Here is a 21,253-nt window from a genome sequence, read left to right as displayed (position 1 = left end):
TATCACAGACTCATTTTCCATCTTAGCCCTCTCCACTGGTTGGTGAAATCGGGGATTCCCAAAAGTGATCCAGCCTACAGAAGTTCTAACAGAAGTTCTACCATGTCTACCATGTCTCTGCACAGAGAACCAACAGGATATCACAGGTACAAACAGGGTTTGTTCATGTAGGTCAGTTTAACAGTTAATAACTTGGTGGCAACCACTAACTGACACAACTGGTTATCAGTAACTTCCGTCCTTCAGAGAAATTAAATAGTTAGGCTAAGAATACATTTGAAGATAGAGGAGTATGTATTACATAGGAATCAATCTAAAGAGTATAAATTTAGCAGGATACAGAAATTTGTAAGATAAGAAACAAGAACAATTCTAGATTAATCTTGAAGGTTCCATTATTTATCATAACTATCTTTCAAAGGAACTTATTTTTTCAGAACTATTCTTCCTAGTATGTTTCCCTTAACAAACATGCATTTACAAGGGCAATCAGGACTGCACAAATCCACAAGAAAACTCACAGAAATATTGCACTTAATCAATTTTCAATGACCCACTGAATCTTTCTGTTCAGTGAATCAAAAATTAATTCAGCCTAAAGTGATGGAGAGGATGATGATGATAGTAAAAACATATTTAATAACAGCTTTAACACTCTTTATCCTTAAATTAAAAAAAAAAAAAAAAACTGAAGAAGTGGGTATTATGGTACCCCCTTTACAAAAGAGAAGCTAAGGTATAAAGTAATAAAATCTTAAAAGTCACAGCCACAAGAAATGAACAGAGGTATATAAGATATCTGTTAAAAATATCAAAAGACCACGACAGGTCAGATTTTACAGATCTCTCATTAATTTAAAAACAATCAGAGTCTGAGGATGCTATTTACACTCTAGCAAGAAAAAAAGATTTATCTTAGAAAACATGAGTTTAATCATTGCTTTTTACTTAGTATTTCTTTCATCAAAACTAAATTTTATTGGTCAAGTCCATGTTTCTTAAATGTCTTTAACCTGATCAAATTTCCTATTTACTGCTGAAATAATGGTTACTCTTGGCAAATTGACCAACCTTGGTGCTATAAACGTATAGCCAGCTTCATCAAAATGATCAAGCTTCAGTGTTTCCGAGTCTAAAAAGATGAAGAGAAAATGTCAGATAAGTAACCTGGGCTCACTGTCATTTTTTTTCTTGAATTATTTGGCTAACTTTTGCATGCATCCATGAATTTAGAAATAAATATTTATTTTGGAATAAATTCTCACTACTATACTGTATAGCTGTCAGTATTTCAGAATGTGGGAAAAAATTACTTTATTGTATAAAACACATCTGACAACAATAATGTTTCTGTAACAATTTATTTAGACATGACATTTAATTAACATGAAAACATGAAAATGTGTGGCACATTTTCATTAGAATTACAGTCTGATACAAAGAAATATTTGGGAAATTGAACAGTTAGAACACCATGGTAAATCATTGTTTACAGTATTTTCAGCGATTGGTTTTACAAACTCATCTTCATAAAAATCACTTTAAATGCTACTGAAAATAACGGCTTTAAAAAGCTGGTGTCACTGAACACCAGACGATAGGACCAGACAAACAAGGATTAGAGATTAGCCACATACTGAAATGTGTATGAAAACAGAAAAGCACTTTATATCTTTTTTTTTTTTCTTTTTTTCCCTTTCTATTGCTATGGTATCCAATGATAATGGGAGAAATCCTGAGATGACGAATACAGAGGAGAATGTCCAGTAGGAATAGAAATACAAGTGAAAAAATATCAACTGTAGTAAACAGAAGGAAATTGAGCAACAAGAATATACTTGCCCTTTTTGATTGCCACTATCCATCAGAAAGAGAAAGCAGGGAAACAGAAAAAAACAGGGTAAAGCAAAAGGGGTCACAAACCAATATTTTATTCAAACAGCCCCTTGAATAAAAATATTGTGCATAGATAGATCAAAGGTTCAATTTATGTACAGCTGTAGTCTGGAAAAAAGACAAACATCTCTAAAGACTGAAGAATACGTCCTTGCCAATTATTTCTCAAGTACCTTCTATATACTGTGGCTATTTCAAGGGTCTGTTTTGCAGGTTATATTGGCATAAGTGCAAAACCAGATGATCTAATCCATAAAGAGAACCACATTCATTCACTGAAAGTTAATTTTAAGCTACTCACTATTTGACAAAGCTACAAAATAAATAACACAAATTCACTTGTTAGTAAAAACTTGCTATATTCTGTCTCATATCCAGGAGGTGATGGAAGAGGACAGTGATTTACTGCCAATCAAGTCTCCTCCAAACTAAGAGCCTGTCAAAGAGCTTCATAATGCTTTTCTAACTTTGTACTTATCTACATATTTGGTCAGGTTTATTGTAAAACCTGGATAAAATTAAAAGGATGTGATGGGTTCTATTTTGCCTATTCAGATTACAGCTAAACTACATCTAATAAACAAAAAGCTTTTGAATACTCACAAGTATCATTTGCCATTATCTCTCCAGAATCTGCAAATGGCTTGAAATTAGTCTAATCCAAAATTATATCGCAAACATCCACTAAAACTATTTGTAAAGTGCAACATAAAAAAGCAGCTGCAAGCCAAACCAAACAGCACTTTCTCACTAATCTATTTCTAAAGGGCATCAGAGGTAATTTGCTATATGTGGCACTGTAATTGCTGCAAAAATAACAAAAGAAGCTTTGCTACTACCATCCAAATCATAACATTTAGCTAATACAATGAGAGTATTAGTATCCAGACCCTTAAAATGACAGCAACAGAGGATACACAAAGCAATGATTCTACAGGTACAGAGCAAGGGGGAAGGGGTTGCCAGCAAAAACGGGGTACCTGCACATATTCTAGCTAGGTAGAATATCTCCTGTACCTTGCATGTTACAATGGATTAGAATCATTGCTGCAGATTTTGGGTACATCATGATAACACTAGTGAATTCCACAAATTCTATGAATTTTAAACATTGCATTTTCAAGTAAATCTGACATTTGGCAATACTCGACAAAACCAGGCAACCTTCATAGTACTTACATCTGGCTTGAGTTATTGGTTCTTCTATTTTGGCTTTAATATAATAAAAGCTGTATGATGGCAATACCAATGCCAAACTGCAACAGAAATGAGACAAGTATAAACAAAAAATGAAGACATAAACAATTTAATGGAGAACCCTTATGCTATTTGAAGCAGTTATGTGCTTTGAAAGCAATTAACAACTTTGAAAGCAATTAAGAACTTTGAAAGCTGGATTATTGTGAGATGACATGTCATATGGTGACACTCTAGCCCCATATTTTCTAATAGATACAAGTAGGTTCATACCAGTATTGAAGTTCACAGTGTTTATTTCCATTCCTATTTATTCATGTAGGCATAAATGCACTTCTTTATCAGTAAGCAAGGAATTTCCTTTATGGACCTATTCCAAATAGTAACCTACAAGATTTCTTGTATCTTCATCACATTTGGCATCACAATGTAATACATGTCAAAGTGGTCATTAACTGTAAAAAACAGTACATAGAACTGCGCTGATGTGCAAGCAGCATATGATGACTGATTGTCCTGTTACTAACAAGACAGCTACTGGTATGTATTATGAAAGGCATCTTGCAGTACTTGAATTCACATTACCTTTAAGAAGCAAAATGTTTTCCTGAATGATGCAGTCACCACTAATAACCTTTGAACATCACTGCATAACAACATTTTAAGATTTGCAATGCATTTACGATGTAACTCCTTTCAGTTTATATATATATGCATTTACTAATTACAGGGCTTCTTTCCACCACTAAATTCAATACACATGTATGACAGGTTAGCTCTAACAAGGTAGGTATGTGAAGGGCAGCAGGTACAAATCATCATCAGAGATGTATCATCATCTTCCACATCACAGTCTTAATATTTGCACTCAGTTTTCATGAATATAGAACTGCAATGGGTTCTAATGGATAGCTACAGGAATTAACATTAAAACAAGTTGCACAACTGGACCATAAAAGGGATGACCTTTAACAATACATTTGCCATTTAAACAGAATGTAAGTGAGACTGCTGAATTTTTAGTGATAGCCTTCTACCGATTCTCCTCCAGGGAAATCAGTAGCAGTTTACCTGTCATTAACAGTTATTGCTAACAGAAATTGCTAACTAAAATCTATAATTTTATATTTAATGGGCTTGCTGCAGTGTGACTTAATGGATTTATTGCTGTATCTCATGCCAGGAAGCTTAGTAGGAACTAAGAAGTCATATAAATCAAATGTGTTTCTTTACTGATTGCTAGATGGAATACCATGATTAAAAAATAAACTTCTTTTCTTACTGAATATAAAGACAGAAGCAATTTAGAATAAAAACAGGACCCTGAATAAAGTCCTACATTTACATTCACTTGTTAAAACAAATTTTGTTTGTTTTTTCCTACAACTAACATCTGCACTCTCACTGGTTGTATGTCTGTACAGCGCACAGCAGCAAAGAGAAGCCAGTGCGACTGAGGACTACTGTGACTACCACAATAAAAATATTACTTCTCTAAAACACCATATATGTATAGCAATGAAAATCCTTGTTTTTAATTCTGCATTATGCATCTAAATTACTACACCAACAGTGTCTTTTTTAATGACAGTATGCTCAGATTGGCAAGGTCCTGCAACCCAAACTGGACACCAAAGACACAGAAAGTAGATTCAGTTTTACTACCCGCTAGAGATGCTTAGTTTTGAGCTAGAGGAGTTTAACTTTTCTGGGACGTGGTAAACCTTTATTTCTTCCAGATGATATCAAGTTGCCACTTTCCCTCTGATATCACAGACTTGTGTGGTTAAAAAAAAAGTTATACTGTGACACAGAAAGTAGGGGACAAACTAAGATTCTTAACACAAATCATATGCTCCTCCTATCCGCCTACTGAGATGCAGCAGTGGTGACTCTGAGCAGCTGGGTGGACGGCTCGGGCTGGTCCTGAGACACAGCAACAATCCTGAGCAATAAAGGTTTAAGCGAGCCCAGGAAAGCCTGCAGGCCTCAATGCAAGGTGATCTGATTTGCTCATTGCCTTCCTGATTTAGCTAGTACAGCAAATGTAGCACCAAAAATATTAACCAAAATAAACAGAAAGGATCTTAGATTAAACAAAAGCAGCCAGAGAAGAGAAATCAGTTACCTGTAATCAGTGCCATTCACAGCAGTCCATGTATATGTTCTGTTTCCTTTATCAATATATCTCTACAAAGCAACATTGGTGAAGGAAGAAATTATTAACTCTCAAGGTTCAACAATCACTTCCTTCCATTAAGAAATAGTGTAAAATCCAGTACAAATCTATTGGGGTTATTTATTAACTGGGATTTATTTATTATCTATTATTTCATTGAAAGTATGAGTTGAGCTGCAATTGCTTTTTTTAAACAATCGCCAAAATTATATAATGCAAAAGAATGCTCTGCATCTTTCTTATCAAACATTAAAAAAATCTCAAATACAAATTTAAACAAAATCAGACATAAACATGACTTATTATTTTCCTTTTTACATTCATTAGCCCAGCCTATACAAACCTTTTCCTCTTTGCTTTAAATTAGATAAAAGATGTTATCTCCTTTATGGATCATTTTGCAGTTAAACAACGACAAAAACTCAGTTATAAAAGTAAGCCTTTCTAAGCAACCTTTTCACAACAAAACCTTTTGCCTTTCCTTTCTATATTGCAGTACTAGTGACTAAATGTACACTCAACTCATATCTGTAGGCATAGCCAGATAGTCCTGACTGTATAAGCATTTATCTCCATGCTAAACTTACATGTGTTACTAATCTCATTAGGAGGGTCTTTCGTTTGTGTAAAATTTATCATGGAAATAAGTGGCTTTTTTTTTTTTTTAATAACTTAATACACTAAGATAAACTTAACCATTCATTTTCTTTCGGTGTAAAAAATGACAAGACAGACACAGTCCCACAGCTCCCTATTGATTTAATCATTATTGATGCACCTGGCTGAAATAGTTTTACTCGGTTTTGTAAGTTGAAAATTACTGGTTTATGCCAGCTGCAGCATATTATTCTTTTACAGTCAAAGTTTTATAAGTATTCCTGAAATAAAGTCTGTGCAGCTGTTGCCCTGCAACATTACAAATAACAGGGAAAGGTACCACAGGTGTATGTCTACATTCTTTCTTTCCCTGTACTAAAATAAAAATGTAGAAATGAGCATGGTTATGAAGAAAAGATGTCTTTTTAGGACATTTAAGATTTGATACCCTCTCACTACCTAGCTGCTGCTTTTTCAGCACAGCAAGACAGGTGTAAATAATTTGATAGTCATTAAAAAGAAAAAAAGTTTGTATCAGTGGCTAATGTTCTGATATATTTAGTATTTAAGGTAAAGAGATGGCTGAACAGATTCCTATCTAAGTCGATTTATATTTAATAACACAGCTGTAACTTTATGATTACATTTTCTCAAAGACAACTCAGCAGATCACACCTCCTCCTACGTCTGGTCCCATTTACCTCCGCCTGTGTTGTCACTGAGCCGTCTCACAGCATCTCACCCTCGGGTGGTCAATGCCAAAGAGCACCACCTACGTCACTGCAATTTTTGGGACCCGTCACCACCGCCCACCCCGGCTGCCTGGATGCGACAACACTTTCACTGCTATGGCATCTCCTCTGAGAGCTGGAAAGCCCCCGTGGCCCTGGGAGACTCCAGCACATCCCACCCACGCCTGCTGCGAGCCCCATCTCTGTGCGGTCGTCGCCCAGGACACTGCTTGGGCCAGCTACAACGCAAAAGGAAAGCAATGCAACCTTAGTCTACAAAGCAAAACAAACAGGACATTAATTTCAAGCCCCAAGACTGCAACTGTCAGCTCAGAGCAACTGACCACATCAGCCCTTTTTATAAGGGAATACATGAAGTCATCAAGTCTTTAGTATGCATGGCCCACGCACAGCCCACAGTCAGAGCAGCACTACTGTGGCTCCAGCAGCCTGGTGCTGGGGCTTGAAGCCACCAACACTAGCAGCAGTCTCTGGCTGCTCCCTTCTTCTCTCCCAGGGCTCAGAGCAGAGGAAGAAATCTGGGGCCACAAGGAGAGGGAAGGTGAGAGTTAAGTTCCCTCTCACCTTTGATTTTGCCTTTGATTGGGCACATCTGGGAAGAAGAGATTTGATATTACCTATTTAAATACAGTTTAATGCAATCACAAGGCTCTGCAGACACAAGGACTGTAACTTATGGGTGTGCTTTGTACCCGGGCAATGTAAGCATATAGGAAAGGTTTGAGATTTCCCTTCCTTCATGGGAGTTAAATCCATTTCCCTCATAGAGGCTGCAGTAGGAAAGGATGACTCTGCTGCCTACATGGTTACATGATGATGATCATCTTTTAGCAAAAAATCATCTGCAGTCACATTTCTCTGCTTGTGCTGAAGTTGAGGCTAGATAGCCGATGAAGTTCTGCAGTTTCTGAGTGGGGATATTAGAAGGTACACAGCATACAACACAGGCCCCCATTTAGACTGACAGTCTGGTGCAGGATGAAGAGGTCATAACTCCTGCAGATGCAAACTTCACGTGTCCCACCAGCCTATTTCTCAGTGTCCACGGCATCTCAAAGACTCTGCAAAAATATTCTATAGCAGCATTTCTGCAACAAAGTCATAATCTTGTTAGCAGAGAGCAGACTGCTATATAAATTTTATCAGTCTGCATGGCAAGTAAAGCCGTTGATATCCTCAGTGATGCCCACAACTCAGGGATGAAAGATGCCTCTCATGGATTTGCACAGTTATGAAGATCTTGAGTATGGCTTCCTGTTCGCAGCAGCACTCCTTTCAAATTCCACCACCACCACCACCATGCTTGATCAAATTCAGGGTGGGCACTAAGAGACTGGAGGACAGTCACGAGACATGCATAGCCACTCAGGTGACAAAAGTATACTCCCAAAGGTCTGTGGTGGAAGCTAGTGACCATGAATTTGACACTGCCAAACCATAGTGTGCATGAATTGACATGAGATATGTTTCAGAAAATTCAACTTCATTTTCAGCTTCATCTACCAAAGATAACATGGACATTGCCATTGATTTTCACCCCCCAAGTAAGTTTCTATTGCATTTAATACAAAAATAGAGTGGGGCTATGGTTTTGGTTTTGGGGGTTTTTTTGGTACCAAAATAAGTTTATAAGACTCTTCCCTCATCTCATGCAAAACTGATTTGGAGGACTGGTAACAGGAACTGCTCGGTATTGGGGTAACTTGGTGTAATCTGACCAAGATTTAAAGCAGAGTTTAAGAGTCACTGATGTCTAATAGATGTTGAATCAAATATAAGTATTGAATTCATGTTTTTAAGCAGAATAAAAAAAAAAAAACCCTCCGAGGACTTATTCTGACTTCCTATCAATTTAACTCAATTGGATTCTGTAGCATATGCCTCATGAGAATATTTCTTTTTCCTGGAGCATTTTGCCATTTAAGTATAAACATAGAACTGTTGGAGACAGCAAGGTTACAGGAGACCAACAGGGCAGCTAATACTACACAGGAAAAATTAACTGCACATGCTCTAACAACTCTGCTTGGTACTGTTACAGTGTGCATGTATACACAAAGGTTGTGTACTGTTTGTTTGATGTTTACTTTTTATGTTCTCTTCATGTTTCTTCTGATAAAATGTTAAACTAGCCCTCTCAAGCTATTTCAGAATGGATCAACCTCAGAAGGTTGCTGTGGAACTGTACCGATGGGGCATAACTTCTCCACATCAATCATTTGTTCTTAGGGACCTTAGTAAGAGCATACATGCAAGGGTACATATCAAATTTGACTATTTCCTATTACTAGGAAGCACCTCTGGATTACTAGAGCAAACTAGGAGCAATCTTCGTCAGGAATGAAGATTTTGGAAAAGGAAATTAAAAGAACCAGACGAGTTATTTAGAAAACACAAGTACATAATATAAGATAAATCTGCTAATCCCCAGTGGTCTTCATTTACAGTCTTCATGTTATAACAAAATTTTTCCCACTAATTTGTTCCCATTGAACCAAAATATAAACTAACAGTCCCATCCTCATCCACCTCCCTAAGCGAATTATGTATTTTGTTTTGGGATTCGTGTAAAGAAGGAGGCTGGGTCTGCTTCTTGGGGAGCAGAATGTAAGACCTCATCAACAGCTGCCTCATTAATGATGAACCAAAGAAACTGAGAAACAAACCTCTCTCTTAATATGTACACAATTCTGCTTACTATAATCAAGTAAAAAAAGGAAATCTAGGAGGAAAAATATAAAATGACATTACAAAATGAACACCTTTTCACCATTTCATATTATTTTTCTGTTTCTGTTTTTTTCCTATAAATGGGATAGGGCCTGTGTTCCTTTCTTACCTCATCTTGTGACTTGACCAATGTTTCAAATGTTTTTTCTCCACTTTCTCCATCTATCATTTTTTTCCGAATCTATAGGAAAGAAGAACAACAACAAAAAAAACAAAAGACAAACAGAAGCAAAAAAATTAGAACTAGTGTTCCTTATAACATAATTAATATTTTCAATGATAGAAATTCAAAAACAGTAATGCATTTGAAAGTCATAGCTTTTAAAAAAAAGTTTATTATTTTCTGATTTTTCTAATTAGAAAATAGAACTTGTTTTATACAAATACATACTGAACTATTAGACTTATGAAGCACCAATTCACTTTGCATAGCAAGACCATCATATAAAGTATACCCCTGACATTTGGTATTAGAGTGAATATGATTTGGGGGGGTATGAAGAATGAGTTTTGTCTAGCATTTCTAGTGCTTTCCAGCACATGTGTCTTTTAGCTTCAATCTGTTGTAGCTGGGAAAGATAGATAGGAAATCACATTGCTGTGAGCATTTTATATAACTTTATTTGCTTTGAAAAGTTTTATAAAAGAAAGCAAAACAGGAATCCCCACCTAGCAAAGAAAATCAATACTTATTATTTAAATAGCATCTATGGTATCTTTCAAAATGAGAGGACTAAAATCCATTGTCTTCACCTATGAAGAACATTGGGACTCAAAATAATTTTCAGAACATTTTCATTAGAACTTCATCTCCCTATAATCTCATGATCTTGAACAATTTCAGACTAAAATTTATAATGAAGCAGATTCCCATTCAGAATCTAGAACATTTGCCACTTTGCTGTGATTATGCAGAGAAATAATACATGCAGCAACAGGTAATCAGTAACCAGCTCGTCTCACCTCAACTTTAATATCATTTTCCAACTCAGCATCTAGAAAATCCAGCGTAACAGGCTCCTGGGATTTAGGGTTCTGAAGCAGAAGATATTAAAGGGTCAAATAATCAACACGGCGTATTGTAACGTCACAAATAGGTTGCTGGAAGTCACTCTAATCCCCTCATTTCAAAGTAAGCTATTTAAACAGGCTTACTTACCCTTCTATCTTTAATCCCTTACAGCGTAATGAATTACTAGTGGCCCTTTTGCATTTATTTCATTTTGTTGAATGGAGAGGGTAATTGGGCAAGTGAAAATTAGATTAATGCCAACGGCTCGTGTCTGCCCATAGTCTGTCACAGGCAGTGCTGGTGTCGGGGAGCGGCTGGTTTGTGCAAGTCGCACACTGGGAGGGTGGGAGAAGGGAAGGTTGACTGGGAAGGCGGGGCAACTGCACTCTGACACAATTTTGCCAAAAGCAGACTGCACGCTTGCCAGACTGGGGTTCAAGATTTACAGAGGCAGCCATTACAGTAATGTATTTGTTCATTATAACAAACGAAACATCATGTTTATGGTCGGCATTGCAGGACTGCCTGGAGCACCTCTGAGTTTTCAACATGTTGCTAGCTCAGGTGAAGAGATGGAGACCTCATGGACTCGGCTCCCGTCCGCTGTGCTGGGCAAAGCCATCTTCCTCATGAGTCTTTAGGAGCCTGACTCATTTTTTTAAAGGAATTTTGTCTAAGCTCCACGGACTTTATATTATGACCATATATTGCTACCTGTTCTTAACTGCAGTGTAAAAATCCTCAATCCTCCTCACTCAATAGTTACTTAATGGACCCATGCAATTCAAGTCTTTGAGAAAATGGAGTATGGGAGTCTATTATTTTAATCATTGAAATGTGATCTGGTAGTGCTTTATTCTGACTGAAAATAATTTGTTTTGTATAACAGGACATTTCATATATGACAGTATCTCAAGGCCTAGTTTCAGATCAGTAGCTCAGCACTGGTTTTGGTATGATTGATTAGCAACACAAACTTTGTTATTGGCTAATACTACTCTTTCAAGACTACCGTAATTTGTGATAATAGCGTCTTTTAGGGGATTTCAGGGATTCAGCTATGATAACGTATTTATTGAGTAGACTGAAGACCCTTCTTTCAAAACCATGACTGTATTCTTGTTATCCTGATAGATGACAGTCATTAGGGTTAGACAACATACTTTGGCAATGGCTGCATGACAAATATACACGTGACTGTTCTACCAAACAATGCAAGCAGGACATTCCTTTAATCACAATTTTACATATTAACTTCTAGTTTTTACTTCTAGTTTACTTTTAGTTGAGAAAATCAAGTCCTGAATAGCTGGTGAAAGATGCCTTCAGGTAATAGTCCATATTTACAAGGCTTTAATATAGAATAGTATAAAAGGATACAAGATTATTCCTTTATATTTTTGAGGAACCATTTTTCACTTTCTTAGCAAGTAGGAGTTATTGTCTACTACGAGCAAAAAGTATTCTCAGAAAGAAAATATGCACTGGAAATACTTCAAACAGAAGATTCTAACTATTTTTTTTCTAACTCTCTACTGATAACTGCAAAGGAATTTGTATGTTCTTATTTATATAGGATAGATAAAACTAGTAACTTTAATATAACAACACTAAGATACATACTGTAAATATTCAGTGCAATTTATCTTTTGTTATTCAGTGCATTTTTTCCCCCAACAAAACCAAACTCTTAAAATAAATAGTGAAAGGCTAAAATGTAAAAATAAATTAAAAAATACATTTTCTTACATGCAATGGATAATGAATAGCATGGTCAAACCCAAACAGCATGCATGAAGGCATTACCATGGCAGAAGTGGCATTTGTGAAGTTCACATTCCATTCCAACACACAAAGGAACAAAGAAGAAAAGAAATGGTAATAAAAAGAAAAAAAAAGCCATCACATCAAATCAAGGTCAAATATTTATTTCAAATGATAACCTGGGTTAGCCATAGTTAAGGAGTCCCAAAGAGAAAACAGTCAACTTTAACAGTCTGTCAAAATTCAAATACACGTTAACTGATCCTTATAGTTTATGGTCAGAGTTATTTTATATCACCACACATTCTTTATAAGGTACTTATTAATGCTTTTTTATAGATGAGGAAACTAAGCATAAACAGACAGATTATGTGATGTGCCTGAGGCACAACAAAATCTGTTGCAGATTAGAATAGAAAACTTAATTCCTAGCCCAGTACTTTAAAGGGAAGACTATTTTCCCCCACTTTTTCTCCAAAGAATGAGTATTTACCAGTATTTGGGCTCCAGCATTTTCTCTTCCTAGGTTGCCATTTTGTGGGATTTATTCCAAGCCACGAAGAAACAAACTTACTGCTCAGTTTGCTCTTCTCTTTATCCAGTCATGCACACAACATGACTAAAAGAAGCACAACACCACTACATTTACCAGCACAGCTTCATAAAACAGAACAGCAGTAAATCACTAGCAAATGAAGCATGCAAATAAAGAGAGCGCGATCCATTTCTAGCATGACAAATAAAGGCAAAGATCTATTACTTCAACGACAAATCAAGAAGGAAACAAAGAAAGAAAGAACTGGTGCAGCAACATAAAAATAAGTTCATTAAAATGTCCCGACTGGAGGCTTTGGGGGTCAGTATTCTCACAAATGCTGTGGAAGGCATCTCCCTTCCTTGCTGTGGGGTGCAGGAGCCTCGCTCTTACTCATACCTGGCGTGCGGATGAAGATAGGGGCCATTAGGCTTTTTTAATACCTGATGGTAATGTCTGATTGGGCTGATTTGAGAAAGCAGCAAAATGCTGGGCACAGGAGGGAGGTGCAAGAGCAGCCGCGGGCGGGCAAGAGCCCAGCGCGCTGCCAGGGTTGCACAGCCCCAGGCACTGGGCTCAGAAAGCTGGGATTGCCTATGGCCCGGTGCCACTTTCCTGGCGCGTGAAACGGGAATCTAGTGCGGAGATGGCCTTCTGGGCGCTGTGTGAACACGGCCGCTGGACTCAGCAAATCACTGACTTGGATGGGAGCAGGACTTCACACCATGCTTTTACTGGTGTTGCTATGCAAGCCGCTGGCTGCTGCATCTTAACACCCTGCTATATATTCCCGTAGGTGTGAGTCATTAACATGGTGTACTGTATTTAATTTTGTTATTTTGCTATTTACATAGCTAATCTATTCCTTTAACGATTTTTCTGTTTTCCTTAAGTGTTTTCTGCCCAGGGACTGCATTACATAAACGTTATTAATTGCCTTTTCCCTGCTGGGGTTGGCGGCAGTTAATCCTCAGTGGAGCTGGGCTCGCTAATCAGAGAAACCTGCTGTAAATAACAGATGAAACACGTGCTCCGACTTCCACAGAGAAGACTGAACAGCACATTCAAGTTCTGTAAAGTTATACAGCATACACTGCACCAGAACGCTTGGTAAAAAAGTCATACAAACGATCTTCTGGATTTGGGTTTATGCAAGCAAAGCTAGCACAAGTAGTCTCTTTTTTTTTCCAGTCTTCAAATTCTTTTCAAAATCTGAAGAATAATTTTTACAGCGCAGCTCTAATTAGCACCTATTAGTAAAGCACCATAATTTAACAGGACGCCCTTCGCTACCGCCAATAATATGTCTTCTATTATTTCAACACAGAAGGATGCAAGCTTCATGCTTTGGAAGCTGTTTGTCAGAGGAAACAGTTCCCTAGTTAGATTTTTCCTAGTAAGCAGGGCAGAAGCTTTCTAATTGTATTTCCAGATCTATGCACTCTAATGCACTAATCACCTCCATCCAAAGTTACCTGTACATTGGGTCTCCTTTTTCTCAAATTAACTTTTGGTATGCCCACACCAATATGCTGAAGTAACAAAAAAGCAATAATTTATATTTTTACACTGTTAGTAAACAGCCCGCTTATAGAACTGAAGTCTTCCCTCAACATTGTAACGTCCAGCGTGCACTTTCCTGGAAGCTCATTTTGACCAAGAGTTTGAGCTCTTTGTCAGAGTTACAGGGTTTGTCTAGGCAAACAGAAAACAGGCATATGCAAAACAATGTGAATTAAGTTAACAGAGCTCTTCATCCCACATATTCTGCCAGAACTGTAATACAGAAAAAGTGTCACTTTTTATTGACTGTTATTTCTTTTCTTAAAACTAGCTCTCCTCTTAGTTTTCTTTCTAAAAAATACACCATAAGACAAAATACTGGACCCTACTGAAGGCATCTGGATTTTTATAGTTAATAATACGAGGATTTGGATCAGAACTGTAATGAAAAACAAGGAGGGGATGTCAATCTTTAGAAGAGATCCAGAAATTGAGCTATTTACTATTTTCAAATCCAATCTAAAATTAATCTTGTTAAGACATGCTCAATGCAAACTAACTCCACTTATTTCAGTGACTACATTTATTTGGTGGGATATCCAGCTGTTCTCTCTCAGGACAATGGGGAAACATGCTCACACACATAAAAAATTGACAGAAAAATGTGAAATTAAATATTTATTTTAAAAAGTAGTATAACTAATCCACCAGTACAATTAACTTGGGTTATTTATTATATAAAAATGCTTATTTTAAGTAGTTTAAAACTATATTAAACTGAAAGTCTAAAAAGGCTTCCTATATTATGCTTTGATGTAGTTTCCATGCACAAATACAAACATGATAGGAAAATTCTTAACATTTTTAATCTGCTTTTGAACCTGCCTTTTGTTAAATTTTGTCGGTTGTGTAACCAACTTAACAAGCTCTGAGTTTCAAGGGGCTTTTTTGCGAGACGAGACTGCAATAAAATTTCTCAAAATGTTAATTGTGTTGAACCAGTTTTGATTTCAGGTGACAGATTTCAAGAAGGAAAGCAGAAGGCATTCGGAAGAAGGAACTATTGGCAGTTTAATACATCCTCACCTCTTCAAAGGTAAAGACGTAGTTATGTTTTAGTTTACATCTACTGAAAAATTGCTGGCAAAGAGGGTTAAGATGTTGTTAGTTAATATGTTAACAGCTACCAGGAGTTTCAACTACAATTAATATGACATGTTAAAGAAAGTCCATGAGGTCTAAATACATCCGTCTTTGTAGTGTACCTTAGTTTTAAAACGTAGTTCTTGTATCAGTCTGAATAGCATGCACCACCCCAAACAAACTGGGAGTGAAAAAGTCTAGTCTGTGTAACTGTTAATAACAACAATAACAATAATAATAATGCATATGCTTAATATTACATTTAGACATTATTCTAAGACATAAAACATAATGTATCACTTATAAAATACCCTTTATTAAACATATTCCAAATCAAACATTAGAGAAGCATCTGAAAGCATCTGTGGACTTCTAAATCCTTTTAAATAAAAAAGTATGCGGAGAAACTGCGGCAATTAGTCTCCTAATAAGGTAGCTCACTCTTTGCACAGATTTAGCTGGGACAAGCTGAGTTCTCTATTCTCTAAGGTTATTAGCTTATGCTGCAGAATAACAGCACATGTGAGATTAACAGAATCCACATCCATCAGCTCCTCACGCGATTGTGCCTAAAACAAGACAACTATATTGCTTCAATTTGTATTCCTTCTGTGAACACAGGGCTCTTTTCCTTGTCACATAAGGAAAAGGTAATAAATCACTCTCCATCCTCTGAGTTCCCAATAAACTCTAATGAAGAAAAGATTCAGTCAATAATGATGCAATTATTTGCTTGAGGATAATTCAGCAAGCTAAATCACCAAATTGAAACTGCCACTTTTCTTCATGTATTGTCAAGACCTAATGCATATTTGCAAAAACTGAAGTGCCTGTAAATTATTAAACCTATAAAAATATATGTAATATATATAATTATGAAACCTATGTAAAATCCTTCTTTTCCTTTATTCTTCTTTTTAAAAGGGTACTTTCAAAATCAGTCACACTGCAGAAATACAGACAAAACTGAAATATTATTTCATCAATATTTAGGACTGAATAATTCTTTCTCTTCTTCAAAAGGACTTTACCTCTCCCCCCCCCCCCCCCCCACACACACACACCTTGTTAGATACTTGGCAAAAGATTTCAAACATATTCATTACTTCACCAGGAAATTAATTCACAGGGCATATTCATAAAGCTGACTGCCCCTGGCTTGAGAATTAAATCCATCACTACAATATGTAGCTCATTGCTTGCATCATTGTTTTCTCTGCCTGTCTATGACAGTTAAACATGATGAAGTACTGAAAAAGGGGATCTGATATCCCTCTTGTAGCTATGATACAACCTTCTGATGAAGGGAAAAGAGAGGACAGTTGCACAGCCAAGAGGTCAGTGACTCATGGCTGGAAACTTTGTTTCTTATAGAATGATGCATTCATATGCTATGGACCCCGCCGTGGGACAAGACTTGCTGAAAGTATGGAATTTAAATAAAAGCATTTTGAAATATTCTGATAAATAGAAAATGGGTTTATATGGAGAAATCCTTAGCTAAAATTGATCTTAAAGTTATGGTTTGGGAAAAAATTGAATTCATTCATGTTGAAAAGTCTCTTCAAAACAAGAAAACTTGTATGAGGAGACACATGTACTGAGGCAGGCTCTACAAGGTTAGGACTGCAGTTAATGGAGATGAAATCAAACTGAAATCTTGGTTTTAAGCTTTCCTGAACTTCAGGAAAAATTGCATCCTAATCAGATATAGATACAGATTTCACAGCTGAAACACCTTGCTCAAGCAGAACTGCTAAAAATCTAGCACTCTAGGATACTGAGTTCTTGGCTAGATCCACTCAGATCTGTAGCCCAGGTTTAAGCTCTGGTAAAAAGAAAATAAGCAAAGAAACACATATAAAAAGACAAGTAAACTAGTCTTTCTTTGCCTCTGATTTCTGAAGTTTTGTTAGTATGAAAGTTCCAATTTCTGAAAAGAAAAAGCATCACAAAATGAACATGTTCACTAATAAACTCCTCAGTTTGCTTCCAGTGTATCTTGTAACATACCACAAGAATTACTTCAGAAAGACAGTGCAGCTATCCCTAGTTCTTGTCTTATGAATATGTACATTAATCTACATATTTCACATATATATGTATATGTGTGAAATATACACTTTTCTTATTTTATTTAAAACCAAATTCCACAGGAGACAAACATGCAACATTCTTGCCACCCCCAAAACCAAGAACTGGCACTTTAGGCAGATCTTAGATGTTTCTGTTAGTTCTGACAATATTCCCACACAATAGTGGCTTAAATTAGAAGATTTTTTCATACCTTTGGTTGGAGATTGGGATGAAGTAGCACATACCCATTAGGGTCAATTGCAAAATAGTATCCATTTGGGCAAAGCTGAAAGAAAGAAGGATTGTTTAGCATTATATGACTCCTAGCAATAAAGAAAGATTATAAAATTGTTTTCCAACAATGGTTGGAATACGGAAAATAAACTGCCTCAGGCATTATGAAATATGTGAGGTACTAATCTAGAAAATTTATTTTTGAAGGTTTACTCTTTTATAATCATAAACTCAGAGAATAGCTTAGGCTGATGAGACCTTCTGGAGGTCATATGGTTCCACCCTCTACTGAAAGCTGAGCTAACTTCAAAATTAGAGCTAACCTCAAAATCAGGCAAGGTTGCAAAAGGTGCACTTTGAATACCTCTGAGCATGGAGATTCCACAGCCTCTCTGGACAACCTGCCCCAGTGTTTGAGTGATCTGTGTTTTCACAATGTTTTTTTTTCTTTCTTTCTTTTCCTTATTTCCAGTTGGAATTTCCCTTAACACAACTATGTTGATTGCCTCTTGTCTTTTGCAAAACTTTTGTTTTTACAAAACTTCCAAGAAGAGTCTAGGTCCATCTTCTCCATAACCTCCCATTGGGTAGGTGAGGAATGTAAAATTACACTCCTCCTTTTCTCTTCTTCTTCAGTCTGAACAAACCCATCTCTCTCAGCTTCTTGTATGGCACCACCCATATGGCCCTTAGCCATCTCAGTAGCTTTGCACTGGACTCCAGTATGTCCAGTATGCCAATGTATTTCTTGTACTGGGGAGGTACAAAAATCTACTGGGTACAAAATCTACAACAATGGAAAAGAACATATGAAGTGAAGCTTGGAGTTGTTTTGACTTGTTTCCAGTCATTACTGTATGGCTTAAGAAAGAGCACGCAAAGTAATCATACACAAAGAGAACCCACCAACAAAAGTAACTCACCGTAAATCGGGGTGTCAGTTTTTTAATATCCTCCAGAGAGACATCAACCCCCATTACTCCAAGAATCAGCTGATTCTGGACAAGATTCCAAAATGTTAGAATATGTCTGACACATTTACAATGCAGAATAACTGCAAGAGTCTTAATTTTGCCTTCATCATATGTATGCCAGATACTAGTTAAAAAGTTGTACATTTACTTATCTTTCTCTTTTGAATAGTTTGAACAATATCCAAAAGGATTCAAAATGATATTGACTATATTCAGGATTCAGTACAGAATACGCAAATTGCTTATCAAAGTGAATATCTGTTACTACACTCATTACAGCCTCTCTTGAATAAAAGAAAGTGATCATGCAGATGCTTGGACTTCAAGGTCTTTATTCTATCAAAACCTATAAACAAAATTATTTTCAGAGGGAAATATTCTGGAATGCTAATAGCAACAAGCAACGGACATTAATTATATGAGGCTCTATAAATGGTGGAGCAAATGGGCTGCATTGCTAATAATCTTATGTTGCCTTTCATGGAAACAACAAATGTAAGAACAAAAACCAGTGAAAATGTATGTTACCGTTATAAGTACTGTTTGCCAAACTGCAATAAAATAGTACTACTACTGCACCCTCATTAAGCTGGTCTCACAACTGAGATCAAAAACAATAAATCTCTTTTGGCTATGGTGTAATGATTAATTTAAAACAAACAACAAAAAGTGACTATACTAATCATCAGCATTTGAAATGAGGAACTCGAGGAATTTCTTCACATGTACTTTTTTTTCCCCTACACAGCAAAGGAGGGCCAGCCATTTAGATAGTATCACCTCAATTCCTCCTCCTCCATATAAAAAAAAATTTGGAATATATGTTGGAAGATGCATCATGTAGTGTGCACCATAAAGTTCAGGTAGAAACATAACAGGAGCAGATTCAGATTTTTCTCTGTTCCAGTTCCTCCTAGACTGGGGCTGTTTTACTTCTCATACAACAGATTCAGTGAATTCCAGGCATTATCTTGTAGATAAGGTTATGAAAACGTTTTTTAATAGGAAACTAAGAGAAGTTTTCTGAAAGCAAATAAAAGAAATGGTACTGATCAAACTTGTATTTAATCATTCTGAGGCTATGTAATCTCTGAGAAACATAATCAAAGAGTATCTTGGCTAAACTTTTGCATTCTTTGCTTCTTTAAGGGGTAACTGTATTATGAAAACACATTTGTATCCCAGGTTTCAGTAAATCAATGTAATAGATGTAATAGATGACCTGAATGAACAGGAATATCACATCAAATGTATAGGATTTTATTATATACTATAAAACATATTCTAAGCCTGATTTTAAATAAGTAGCATTCTGATTTTGCAAATAAATATTTTGGTTCCACATCAAATGGTAATAGGGATGGGGAATCATATTTATTTAATATAATTTAATACAATTCTATTTATTTAATACTTACTTTAATATTTTAATACAGATTTTAATCTGTACACAGAATGATATTTTCTGTAATCATTATAACCAATGCATTTAAAGTCCCAAATCATTGCCTTTTCCCCTGAAATGTCATATCTTCAAAGACTATGTTTAAAAAGAATAACTTTACTTGGGCTTCCTCTCTTGGAAAGGCCTAAATAATATTATCATCTGCTTTCCCCTCTACTGAGTGCTTAACGCAGTCCCGCTGCCCCGAGGTCACACGGGCAGATCAGGGGACACAAGGCACTGGAACCCAGCGCTACGGCAGGGCGAGCTGCGTTTCCTGGTTCCCAGGCGCTTCCCAGATAACTAGAGATGACCCGTTTGTTTCGGTTGCACAAAAACAATAGGTAGAAAGCTTTCCACGCAATTACACATTTCTCAAGAAGTACAGAATCACTTTCAATTGGAATAAGTGCAAGCATTTTTGCTATAAGTAACAGCTTACTATTTTCCCATTTTGTTCTCTCGTTAGATTGAAGACAGGCAGAGTTCCAGTGATCACAAGGCCCAGCTCCTAGGAAATAATCACATACAGAGGGCAAGAGAAGACTTTTTAGTTTAATCACAAATATTGAACTATTAGATATTAAAACAACCCAGGGACTTCTGTAGCCAAACTCTAGATTGCAGTCTTGATTTTCAGTTTGTAAAAAGGAAAAATAATAATACTAATTACGTGTAGAAAGTTGAGACTACATTTTTTTGTGTAGAAGCATAAGAATAATAAATTGCTTTTAAAAAATGGATGGTGTGCAACAATTGAGGACATAATAGTTTAATAAGACCTAAATGAAAATACATTAATACTTATAGTCCTCCCTGTACTAAGAACTTCAGTTAGTAGAAAAAAGAAGAAAAAGGGAAAGCCAAACCAAACTTAAAGATAGTACATAGGAAGGTAACAAATACATACAGACAGAGGTAACATAGAAAAAATCAACAGAAATATCACCACCACTTTCCAATGACTTGTAATAATGTCCAGTATCGGCTCTGCAAAATTACATAGACTCTTCTGCTAGGCACTGCAGTCAAGAATTTGCACTTACTTGGGAGAATATAAGAAATTTGACTTACATTTATTAACAGTGACAACACCTACTGATAATCTGATCCAGAAAACCATATGTTTAGATAGCCAAAAAAGGTTTGTTTTCCAGCCTAAATTGTCCACAGGCAATTATACCTTTTTAGTGCTAATGTTTCTTTTCAGCTTCAAA

General features: G+C 36.3%; 1 protein-coding gene across 2 annotated transcripts in view; it reads right to left on the bottom strand.

Moving 5' to 3' along the window:
• The window catches only part of CACNA2D1 (calcium voltage-gated channel auxiliary subunit alpha2delta 1), a 413,553-nt gene that overhangs the window by 32,319 nt on the left and 359,981 nt on the right, over nucleotides 1-21,253 (bottom strand). The window contains exons 16-24 of one of the 2 annotated variants that reach the window (XM_064504936.1): nucleotides 20,479-20,547; nucleotides 18,542-18,616; nucleotides 17,596-17,670; nucleotides 10,315-10,386; nucleotides 9,461-9,532; nucleotides 5,222-5,283; nucleotides 3,076-3,152; nucleotides 1,843-1,857; nucleotides 1,072-1,132 (exon numbers count right to left, since the gene is read on the bottom strand). In XM_064504936.1, the coding sequence (XP_064361006.1) occupies nucleotides 1,072-1,132; nucleotides 1,843-1,857; nucleotides 3,076-3,152; nucleotides 5,222-5,283; nucleotides 9,461-9,532; nucleotides 10,315-10,386; nucleotides 17,596-17,670; nucleotides 18,542-18,616; nucleotides 20,479-20,547 (578 nt within the window). The remainder of the gene's footprint in view (nucleotides 1-1,071; nucleotides 1,133-1,842; nucleotides 1,858-3,075; nucleotides 3,153-5,221; nucleotides 5,284-9,460; nucleotides 9,533-10,314; nucleotides 10,387-17,595; nucleotides 17,671-18,541; nucleotides 18,617-20,478; nucleotides 20,548-21,253) is intronic. The other variant, XM_064504943.1, reaches the window with a different exon arrangement.

This window comes from Dromaius novaehollandiae, chromosome 1 (assembly GCF_036370855.1).
Source record: "Dromaius novaehollandiae isolate bDroNov1 chromosome 1, bDroNov1.hap1, whole genome shotgun sequence".
Lineage (NCBI taxonomy): Eukaryota > Metazoa > Chordata > Aves > Casuariiformes > Dromaiidae > Dromaius > Dromaius novaehollandiae.
The sequence above is the reverse complement of the archived record's forward strand: the minus strand, read 5'-3'. Positions and strand labels throughout refer to the sequence as shown.